Source organism: Clavelina lepadiformis, chromosome 2 (genome assembly GCF_947623445.1).
Source record: "Clavelina lepadiformis chromosome 2, kaClaLepa1.1, whole genome shotgun sequence".
Lineage (NCBI taxonomy): Eukaryota > Metazoa > Chordata > Ascidiacea > Aplousobranchia > Clavelinidae > Clavelina > Clavelina lepadiformis.
Window position 1 is genome coordinate 1,902,352 of NC_135241.1, and position 12,138 is coordinate 1,914,489.

General features: G+C 36.3%; 1 protein-coding gene and 1 long non-coding RNA gene across 4 annotated transcripts; one reads left to right on the top strand and one right to left on the bottom strand.

Annotated features, from left to right (window-relative positions):
* Positions 1-1,999: 1,999 nt before the first annotated feature.
* On the bottom strand, positions 2,000-5,412 carry LOC143447304 (uncharacterized). Of its 3 annotated transcripts, none has more exons than XM_076947339.1 (7): positions 5,257-5,412; positions 4,998-5,190; positions 4,057-4,271; positions 3,197-3,562; positions 2,873-2,987; positions 2,530-2,767; positions 2,000-2,403 (listed from the first exon to the last, which is right to left on the bottom strand). In XM_076947339.1, the coding sequence occupies exons 2-7, from the start codon at positions 5,158-5,160 to the stop codon at positions 2,151-2,153; spliced, it is 1,350 nt and encodes a 449-aa protein (XP_076803454.1). In that variant the 5' UTR covers positions 5,161-5,190; positions 5,257-5,412; the 3' UTR covers positions 2,000-2,150. The 3 variants fall into 3 exon arrangements, with proteins under 3 accessions (XP_076803454.1, XP_076803456.1, XP_076803457.1); XM_076947342.1 differs by having other exon boundaries at positions 2,195-2,357; XM_076947341.1 differs by lacking the exon at positions 5,257-5,412 and having other exon boundaries at positions 5,023-5,187.
* Positions 5,413-8,597: 3,185 nt separating this feature from the next.
* LOC143447377 (uncharacterized) lies at positions 8,598-9,748 on the top strand. The gene is made up of 3 exons (XR_013114087.1): positions 8,598-8,835; positions 8,997-9,124; positions 9,215-9,748. It is a non-coding gene; the product is annotated as an uncharacterized LOC143447377 (long non-coding RNA).
* Positions 9,749-12,138: the final 2,390 nt, after the last annotated feature.

Here is a 12,138-nt window from a genome sequence, read left to right on the forward strand (position 1 = left end):
AACACCTCCTTTAAAGCTTGCAAAATGAAGCTAACGTTCTCAATACACAGCTGTTGCTTGGCGCTAACTCAGGGAAGTATATATATCAGTTTACCGCATAAACCAGCGTTGTTTTTTTAAACGTGCATATGGATAACACAGTAACGTTTATAACAATTTCTTATATCGTCCTTTAGTATATCTTTTACTTTTTCTGCTTTTTTCGGAATTACTGAGCAAACAGAAGACTCTTCGAAGACTGACTTATCTTAGCAAAGTGTTGTTCAGTTGGCCATTTCAAACGCAAACGTTCAACACGAAAAATGCTTCTTTCACTATGGTGACCGTTAATCGTTTGTTAACGTTTAGTCGCATCAAGTTACCGTTGAAATGAAACGTTGCCATGGAGCAACAGAAACGAATGAGCTGGCAAAGTCCTTGGTGTTACTTTCCACTAGGTGGCGAAAAGAGGCTTTTATCTCGGTGATAGTAGTGTACACATACAACAAACGCTATAGTTTAAATAAACAAGTAAAATTATGTGAGAAACTTTCTTGCTATGTATGTTCTTTCCATCAAAACGCAGCTTGGAAAATTCTTACTATAGTTATACCGTACTTTACTTGAGTTGTCTTTATTTTACTTCGAAATTAGCTAAGCTGTGTTGTGTGGTCGTATAATGCTTCTTTAAAACGGGCTTCGTGGCACAAAAAATGTACAAGAAAATTTCTATTTCAGGCACTAATGACTGAAACTATTTGAAACGGAAGTAACATTCCCAATTCTTTTTAAGTATAAACCCATTGCTGCTCCATATAATTGCGGAAGTCACAAATTCTTAGGAAGGTCCCCTCAGAGGTTGTTTCAAGCTTTTTATTTGCTTTACGTTACTTTTCGAGAAGCAACTGATACCTGTGAGATACAATGCACTTCACTGAGCATGAACAATTGATGTTGAATGCTGAAAAATGTCTCTTTCTTTGGTCTGGGCTTTCATTGTAGTTGAGTTGTGACGTCATCAAATTCTCATACTTTTGTTTGTGCTTTTCTGCTGTTGAACTGGAGTCTTTTTCGTTGTATTCTACTGGTAAGCAGCGCGTGAAAACGGACAAATTCATTTAATCTAACAAGTTTTAAGTTATGATCCATATCAACTGATGACTAATTGCGCAAAACAGGAGTAAACAAATACACAATAAATTTTTTTGAACTTTAAGCAAAGATTTGTTTTGACGAAACAACGAGTTCACGATTTTTGGTACAAATTGATATCTCCAAAATCTGTTAATATAAGATATTTTGTTGAAATTCATTATCAAACAACAATGCCGTAATTTACAATGTGTAGGTTGTGCAATAAAACAGTCTTCATTCATCTAAGAATTTGGGGTCCTTGTTGCCCACGTACGCCTTCATGCGGCGATTACAATTTCGTTTTAAGGTAAGCTTGAATTTGGTTTTCTTGTTTGGTTGCTCTAATATTGTTGCTTTTCTTTCGTTTTTTGTTTCATTCACAAATATGCACTGCGAGCTACTTCTGCTGCTGCTGCTACTACTACTGCTGCTAATATCTCTTAGCACGTCTGATAAAGGAAGCTGATGCCTGCGAAAACTTTTGTAGAGAAATTAAAAAATAAAAGTTAACCCTAGACTGCCATCTTATATCCTGATTTTTATTTTACTAATTATATATTGGGTTAACACAATTCAGCCAACACCAACATAAAATTCATACGTAGCCTATATAACATTGTAAATGAAGCATGTGCAGAAAAATGTTCTTTAAATTCTCTAGATCCCCAATTGCTGCTTGTTGTTGTAAAACAAACATAATTTGCAACCATTGACTATATTTTTTAAAATGGAACTGGAATCGTATATAAGTTTTTACGACGTTCAGGAATTTGCACGAAATAAACAGCAGATAATGCTTTTAAAGTACATACAAACAATGATTATTAGTGCGCTTACAAGTGCCTTAGAATAAATGTATTCATTCAACAAAGTTACCGCAAAAGTCATGTGTTTTGCTTTGTATTTCGACAGATTAGTTTCTACAGTGGTAAACTTTAAGCCACGAAACTAATCTGTATTCTTGTTAATCGAACAATTTCTTTTCAATAAAAGTCTTAAATATTTCACATTTAGCTGAATTGTAGGATTCGGTTTATCTATTTTTGCTGTTCCTTGGCGATTTCTTCTGACAATCTTGCAGTTCTTAATGCTGCTTCGCTTGCTTGGTGAAGTTGTTCAAAAAAATTACACTTGGCCTCTTCCCGGCTGCTTCGTACATTCCACCAGTAGATAAAAGACATAAGACACACGAGCAGCGTTATGGCAAAATCAAACCAAATCACTGCGACCACATCTTTCTTTCGCTTGATGTTACACAAGACACATAAGTCGTGGTAAGGGAGCTGACAACTGTTTAACGTTGGAATCAATTAAAATTTTTTGACGGTTTCTTAACCATATATTTGCTATGCCTCAGACATCCAATTGGAAGTAACATTATAACTCACATTTACCTTTATCCGGACATTTTCTCACCTGAATGAGTCTGGGCTTTCCACGTCAGCTATGATAAATACATATCCACATATAATCATAATCAACATAATCAGACTGACCAATCCTGTGCAAATATGCTTCAGGAAGTACATCTTCACTAATAAGGTGCAATTGAAATTTTTCTCATGACACCATTGATCAAGCAAGCTCTCCAGCGGTGGTCGGTAATCTCGTTCCTTTTTCTTGTTTGTGCAATTGAATTCCCAAAGTTTAAAAACTATACGATAAAAAAGAGATTTGATTTATCTATTTCTGCGGTTTTATCTTAGGTTACCTATTGTTTTAAGTAAGTTATCGAAGCACGACGACTGAAATTCATTACCTGACAAAATATAAGGAAGTTGATAAAAGGATGAAAAATTTTCGAAACAAAACATCGAGAAAAGTTGTCGATCTTTCATTTGACCAACAATGAATTGGCTTAACTTGTCACTTTTCTGTAATTTAGAATTGTTTGTCTAGCAGCAAGTAATTCCGACAGTGTCATGAATTTTGTTATCTTCTTGCTAATGGCATTTTTATTATCTAATAAAAATCCAATGATCACAACGCAAGCAATAGACGAATTATGCAATAACCATGGTAATATATACAAGTTGCCTTCTTTCTACTGATGTACACAAGCTTTTACGAAAAAGAGACTTGCCTCTCTAGAAGAGCTACCGTAGTGTTTTGAAACAAGATTAGTCTGTTCAGTTGTTGCATTGCTTGATGTTGAAGTAGTTTTACCAGACTGGTTTGTGGATGGAGATATCTGGTGCTGTGCTGTTGACGATACTGTTTGAACTTGTACAACGTTTGTCAGATCGGGTAGCTTGATTGGGTATTTCTTAAGCCCAGTAAGAACGAGACCGTCTTCATCGTAACCTTCTTCAGGACCCGGATGCCGATAGATTTTTTGTAATTCTTGAGACAAATATTCCATTAAAAGTTTCATAAACTTTAAATGACCCATCAGCCGCGCCCCCATTCGCAAGTGCCAAAAAACGGAAGGTGTGGCATACAAGAAAGCCTGTAAATTAAAAAAATTTCTACTTACAAGTTTTTAATATTTTTACCATGTTTAAAGCCTCAATAAAACGCAACATTTTACAACGTTTTATAAGTAAAGCTGCAATCGTCTGAACTATGTTTTAAATATAATTTTAAGTAATTGGGTTTAGTGGCCGTGCTAACCATTTAATTATTTGCTGCTTTTTCCCGCTTATTTTTTGCTGGTGGAATTTTTATGTTATTACGCTGTAAAATGCATTTTAGTTTTCGTTCCCCCACAGATTGATGACGAATAATAAATAATACAATACAATTTAATTCTAAATTCATTTCAAGTTAAGTTTTCCTTCTAACACCGTCAAAACTGGTTTAGCAAAAATAACTACCAGGCATGTACAGGGTGTAAGAGGAAGTCCTAACCACGAGCAATTTGGCCGAGTTACTGTTTAACCATATTATGATGATCTTTATCATATTGAATTGATTTGAGAAAAGTATTAATTGTGTATTCACCTGTACCAGGATAAAATACGGTATCCATACAATTATTTGCTTTATATTGTTCGGATTGTCCACAAGCGGAACTTCATGGTATTTGGTCAGGTTGTCACAAACATTTATTGCTTCAATCTCGTGCAATGGTTCCCAGCAATAAGCGTTGGCGAAAGTTATAAACTCGTTGTCAAAACCTTTCGACTGGTTAACGGGATAACAGCTTAGGTTGGGACCTGTAAAAATAAAGCATCACACTGTAAATATAATAAACAGTTTGTGTAAATGGACGAAACACATATTTAATTCTTAAATGATCTTGGTAAACTTCCAACTTTTAGTATTAAGTCATGGTCATAATTATTACGAGTACAGTGTGCTGCCTTTAGCGATACTCATTCCACTGTATACGAAGACTTCTACTAAATGTATTCGTTCGTAAGAGCAAACAAAATTTGCGATTAGTTTTAATTCATCCATGCATGAGCGTTTCAAGTTTTGAGTTGTACCAAAAACTGTATTTATTCTAGAACTTTTTCACTATCACAGTATACTGTATACTATGCATTTTGCTAAAGGACAAAAAAGGTTTACAGAATGTGATTAACCGCTACTGACAGAAATATTTCAACACAATTAAAGCGGAATCGTTGTTCAAATTGCTTTGATGGTTCAAAATAGCACCTTATTTTATACTCGCGAAAATATAACCAAAGTTTATCACCGTTATTAAATCAGCATTTAGCATTCAAAGTAACTGTTCATTTTCATCATTCATCAATCGTTCATACTGGAAGTCGCTCGCCGAATATTTTCGCTGCGGTGCTCAGCGTTGCACAATAGATAAGCATTACATCACCATTTTTTCTTCTTCTCTTACCACATTTATCAGCTCAATAACCGACAGTGTCGCTAAAGCCAACACAGTAAAATTATTTATCGTTCTATTTTTACTTAATTACCGACATAATCGGTTATTTTTATTACAACAGCCAGGGCGAGCAATAGATAAACTCCAATCCATTTGAGAAGTCGATCCGCTCCGAGATCGATGACAACTTCAGCTTCATGCTCTTTGGAAATCGAGTCCAATTTTTCAAAAGCAGCTTCCGTTGACGAGGACATATTTTGCTCAGATTGTTGTCAAAAAACTAACTAGAAAATAAACTCATTTACAATAGAACAACAGAAATAAAACAAAATAAATAGAACTCGTCGAACCTTCTCTTTGAGTTTGATATTCATTTACAGTTCAAATGGCTTCAAGCTCCAGTTTTGAAGGTAGGCCTACGTACTCTACAGCAAAGCTCAAACTTAAACGTTTTTTAGTTTAATGGATGTTAATGCGATCATTGCCCTTCGTTACATGTTAAAAGTAAACAAAATAAAACGACAATGTACACAGCGGATTACACCAATCGTGGATGATGTGTTTGCTTTCGTTGGGCAAGGTTACCGCTTTTCGCCACTTCTGTTTGTTTTGCGTTAAATCATTTTGCAACTCATCTGTATTTAAAAGGGTGTTATCCAAAGATACTCGAGCTAGCAGGCGAACCGGATATTTGCAAATACTAAACATATTTGCAGCGCTATGATGTGCTTCTCACCCACAGTTTACAAGGAAATGAACAACGAACTATAATACGTCAATCATCTCACGTATACTGGGCCCTGGTAAGACAACCTAAACTTCATTGAACTCGATTTAAACTTTCATACGCTCCTAATTTTGTTTGTTCTATTACTTGGTTGAAAGCGATTCCTTCAGGCGCTGTATTTTCTGTATATATATGATTGCTCTGTTTGATCAGAACACTCCTGTATCGCGCAATATTCGATCTCCATATCAGCTATAACTAGTACAATAGCCATTAAAGACGCGTGTTTGTAAAGAATTGTCACCATGCAAACTTTTGTATTCCTTGAAAGATTTCACGCACTGAAGGGAGCATCATGTTATGGCGAGCCATACTAGACAAACGTTTGGATCTTTACGTGTGAGGTATATCGGGTTGGACAAGTGGAACACCAACGCCGCAAAAATGGCAAAGTGTTAAATTTTATCGCAACTTTGCAAATTATGTTTTGTTTTCATAATTTCATTGGAGGGTTTTCAAACGTAATTCTATGGATTCCAATCACGAAACAACAAGCCAAACGTCAAAACCGGCATTCAAACAGGCTTTTCTGTGATTGCCGTTGCACGATTCGTATGCCAGACTGCAAGTTTGGTAAAGGCGCAATCAATAATATTTTTCATGAGCTACAGGGGCCAACTTTAGGTGCGTGAGTTTGATCTTAATGACTTGGATAGAATTTCTGAGCACTCAATTTTTAATTGATTTAGAGATTGAATTAGTCAAACTGTGTACATTGCGCAATTCCAGTGCGTCTAAACATTTTTGCCCACCCACACTTGTCATTTTTAGTTGTTTTGGTCAAGCAGACCTTGCTAAAAACGGCCATAATCTGCAGTCGGGCATATATGTGCTGTATACGGTCATAGGTGGGCAGTACGGCGGTACTATACCGAATTATTATACCACGGTACTTTTTCAGTACCGATACCGGTATCGGTACCGCCGGTACTTTTGAAAAAAGTACCGAATCTCTGTACCGAATTACTTTTTTCAAGAAATTTCAATCGGTCCCGGTACTCGTTACTTTTCACGTGATAATTTCAAAAGTGTAACAAGTATGTTTTCAAAAATAGCCTACCTGTTAATTAATTCTTAATACTAATTTTAGCATATGTTGATCTTTTTTGATCTAGTAATGTCAAGTAAAATTGCAAGCGATTAACGTCACATATGTTTTGACCTGGAGTAGCTATTACCGGAGGTATAATAGCGGCAAACATTGCATTTGCATCAGCATCTTTTACACAAAAAGTACGGTGCGGAGTACCGAAAAAGTGCCGAACTACTTTTTTAAAATAGTACCGAATACCGGAACCGTCGGTAAATTTTTCTCCAAATACCGGTACCTTTACCGACGAAACTTTCAAAGTACCGACTGCCCACCTCTGTATACGGCACATTACAGTGCAGTACAGTTATTTGGCCCATAATACAAATCGACAAATTGTTATTTGGCCCATGGTACAGTTGGTTTCGAAACCTGATTCAAATTTTCATTGCTGAAAAGCCAAGCCATAATGATCAGCTGTTAAGCCGATCTCACACTTCTTTTCGTAGTGTTAAGAAAACGTCACAAGAACTAAACTTCTCACTTTGCGCATAAGCTTAAAGCTAAAAGCTAATACAGCATGTTTTTTTTACGTGTAAAATCCCTCGTCCAGCTTTCCGCTTTCGATCAGCCATATTTGGTCATAAAAGAGGTCAACGTAAGTCACGTCGGAATTGCGTCGAATGGCGTCGAATAGCAGGTAAGTAATTGCGATTGGAGCTTACAACTTTTTTTTCATTTATTTACCGGAAAACTGCGTTTGATTGGTAACATGTGAAAAGTAAGTCATACAGCTTTTAAACATTATACCGCTTGCCAGTGCTGTTGGTCTTCACAATTGCTAGACTCGTTTTAACTTCAATAACAACTTTCTGGTCTTAGTGGTTTTCAAACTGGGACTAACTCAGTTACTAAATGTTACTTGCTATGAGCGAAGAGCTTCAAGTGCTTTCTGGAGATAATGCCAAGAATTACTAGCATCGAGCATCCAGATACTGTATTATAATGCAAGCAATGCCAAGAGTTACTGAACCAAAAAGTGGTTAGACGGTTTTGTCATGCTTCAAAGAAGACCATCGTAAAACACTCAACCACGACGAAACACCCGTAAGCCTTTTATTGTTGTTGTATTTCTATGATATTAGCCGTGTCTTTATACTTAAATGTTTCTTTTTGGATTCTAATACAGCACACCATGGCCTAATTCCCGTTTTCAGCTACACATAATTAAGCTACAATCATGAAGCTACTTGTCTCTGTATTTACAAGGACATTGAAACAAAAACAACAAATTGCGTCAAAGCAGCTCAAATTAAACAAAAATGTTGAACTACTTCAAAACGAAAAATGTTGTCATGCGCAAAACAGTACCGAAGTAATTTAAAACAATTGTAATGATGACGTCATATTGTAATCAACAATAACAACGATGGATAAGCGCTTGAAAATGCCAGAAATATTTATGTCACGAAATTATTTTTACGCGCCCGTTTTAGATCCAACACATTTTAATATTGCGTCACCAAATTTGTAAGTCACTTGATTACAGTGTGAGTCGTTATCTGTTTTAGATAGACTGCATTTTAATTACCCAATTAATTGTTCACATTGTACACTGTTTATTCGCACCACTCTTGTAGGTTAATTTAGTCCAATGTGTAGGTCAACTTCTGTTTTTTATTTGCGTTGTGCATTGTCTCATTCTTATGCATGCTCGTCAGGTTTTCTTATGCTTGCTCACGTGCTGACGTATTTTACTCTATTCATATGTACACATGTTTTTAGTCTGTGACGTCTTACATCGCTACCACTAGAGCCTAATTGGTATTTAGCGTCCCGCGTTTATTTTCTCAGTGCGTGACGATTAACGGTGGAATCTGTGTTTGAGTGGTGTTGCGCTCGTCTGGGGAACGAGTGTTGATTCAGTCTACGTTTGGATGTAACAGAGGAAAGATGGCTGTTTTCATCAAAAAAATGCTGATAAAAGTTTAAAAAGCGAAAGGAGCGAATTGACTAGCCGTAAAAGCGGAAGTTTCCTGGCTAAGGAAGATCTTGGTTACATTTACAGCAGAACGATGGTTGAAAAAGCTTAATTATGAAATCACAAAACAGGTGTTGACGCTGATGAACGATTTTAAGTTTAAGCACAAAAAAGCTTGAAAAAACGATGTCAAATATTAGCCCGTTATATTGCGTCAGAAACAACCACAGCAATAAACCTTTTTACAATAGATCATGTCGTAATCTGTATACGTTCATATTTATTTCTGTAGGAACAGATTAATCTTGCACACCACGGAGAAAGCGAGTCTTGGAAAATCTGAATATTTGATTCTGGAGAATTTGATGTCTTCATCAGAATCCTGTTTCCCGCTTGGATCGACCTGAAGCCTTAAATCAAGTTCAGTTTAAAAAACTATTGAAGTTTTTGCGTAATCGTCTCTCTCTCTTAAGATGACACCGACCTAACAGTCATGTTTGTCCTCAACAGAACCACTGTGTTGCTCGTGAATGGGAAGACTTTTCTCCGCTTCATTTATTGCTGCGTCATAATCACCGAGCTCATATAAACAACCTCCGATGTCATAAAAGCAACGTGCCTTTTATATTACCTTCCCCGGCACGTCACGTTGATCGACAGGAGCAAAATATACAGATGCATCCATGAATCGATCGATTGCGAGTTGATATTCTTCCGGTTTGTATTGTCACTCAGCACTGATGTGAACAAGTTCACTGCAAAGTTTACAGTTTTGACTTTTAGATAAGTTTAAGTTGAGAACTTCAGACCTGACTCGTCCGACGAACTGAAGCGCTTTTTGAAAGCGATCCATGTAATACAAGCACCGTGCTTTCTCACACGTCACTGCTCCTTTCAACTTTGGAAAAGTATCTTAAAGATATTAACCAGAGAACTGTAGTTTGTAGAAAGAATTGTGTCCTTGCAAAATAATGTATTGTCGAATTTAAACGTCAGTCAACATAAAACGCAAAAACCTGAACAAAAAATGTGGCTGGGGGAACAAGCTACTACAATGCGATAAAAATACTATAATTTATCTTTATCAACATGAAATATATGAAGAAAAACTTTAATAAAGTCATTGTAGTAATTAAATTGTTCAAGCAATTTTATTATATTTTTTTTATATGATTGATTCAGGCTTTCGCGGGACGCACAGAAAATTGTCTCGGGCCGTACTTTGCCCGTACTCCGGACTACACCGTCTTTATTTTCACGCTTCTCATGTATTTTCAGGCATACGGTGTTTGAGTATAGAGATATTTGAGCTTTCTAAACCAACAAGTCAATCTGCTTACTTGCTCAATCATTGCAAATAGTTTATTGAGCGAATTATTATCGCTTCTACACATAGGCGTAATAGACTACTTACAACAGATTAAGAACAACACAGCTACAATCATAAAGTTACTTGTCTCTGTAATTAAAGGGAATATTGAAACAAAAAATACAAATTGCGTTAACGCAGCTCAAATTCACCGAAGACACCAATTTTTAAAAATGGTTGAACTACTTCAAATAAAAAATCTCGTCATTTACATTTATTTTCAGAGTAATTTAGGAAAACAATATAACGTCATAATCTAATCAACAATACCGACAAGAAAACACGTGAAGTGCATGAAAGTGCTAGAAATATTTACAGGAGAACAATGTTTGAAAAAGCTTACTTATGAGATCACAAAACATGTACTGTGGTAACGCCGTTGAACGAGTTTTAGTTTAGCGACAATAAGCTTGAGAAAACGATGTAAAATATTGACCAGATATATTGCGTCGAAATCAATTATGGCGGTAAAATTTGGCAATGATTCATGTTTCAATCTACACATGTTCATATTAGATTTTGTTACAGCAGATTATTCTTGCATACCACGGATTAAACGAGTTTTGGCAAATTTTAATATTCTTTTTGGCAAATTTGATTTCTTCATCAGAACCTTGTTTCTCGCTTGGAACGAACTGAAGCCTTAAATCAAGTTCAGTTTGAAAATGTTCGGTAGCTTCTGAGTATTTTTTTCTCTTAAGATGACACCGACCTAACAACGAATAACAATCACATTTGTCCTCAACAGAACCATTGTGTTGTTCGTAATGTTGAAGACTTTTCTCCGCTTCATTTATTGCTGCGTCATAATCACCGAGCTCATATAAACAAACTCCGATGCAACAATGACAATTTGCTCTTATTATTTCCTTTGTTGGCATTTCACGCTGATCGATACCATCACAACAATCAGAAGCTTCCATAAATTGGTCGATTGCGAGTTGATATTTTTTCAGATTAAATTGACATTCAGCACTGATGAAAGCAAACTCATTGCGATGTGAATATTTTTGACTTTCAGATAAATTTAAGTTGAGAATTTCAGACTTGACTCGTCCGATGAACTGAAGCGCTTCTTGAAAGCGATCCAAGTTACACAAGCACGCCGCTTTGCCACATAACACACTCCATTTCAACACCGGATCTTCTATATCGCATCCTTCTAACAACTCCAACATAAGAAGTGATTCTTTGTAAAAATCCATGCTGCGGTAAGTATGCGCTACAAAATATCGTGTCCACATTTCATCTTCGGATAATGTCTTTGGTGATTGCTCCTGTGAATAACTTTCCCATTCCCTGATGATGCGATCGTGAAGTTGAAACAAGTAAAGCATAAAAAAGGTATCACGTGGTTTCAATGCAATGCTGAATGTCAGATTGCTTAAATCATCTTCATTTCCAAGCACATCCTGCAATTTGTACGCAATTGCAAAATAGTCCACCATGCTTTTTTCGCCAACTGTATCCAGCAAATTGGCGAAAACCTGGTTATCAAAAATACTAAAAAACTGCTCTTCACCAAGGTCATCATCTTGGCTTTCTTTTTCCATGTAGACCTTGAGACGAACTTGGCAGCTCACTGCAACAGCGTATGATAGGAGATGGGCGGTTTCGTCATCGATTATGTTGTTGTTATTTAATTGATCTATGATCGCAAATGACGAGCCATCATCAATAGAGTTGAGTCGACCCAATGCTGAAATAAATAAGGTAGTAGCGCGATAAACAAGTCGTTTGATGTTGCACTTGCTGTCTGTACTGGCTGCATTCAAACTGTCGAAAGCGTGGAAATTTTTCAAATCTTCGTTGAGTTGCTGCATTAATCGTTCGTGGTTGGAAAGCTTATCACTTTGTAAAGCAACTTTTATTCCCTCATAAAATTGTTGATATATCTGCTCATCTCCATAGACCTGGCAAGTAGTTATTAACACGTTCGGTATATTGTATCCATTCTTCAAATCCTCATCCTCGTCCAAATATGTCAGCATCTCACTCACTGGTTTAATAAACTCGTTTGTAAATTGTTTCTTCTCTGTCTTCTCCATTCTGCCAAGTGGAAAAT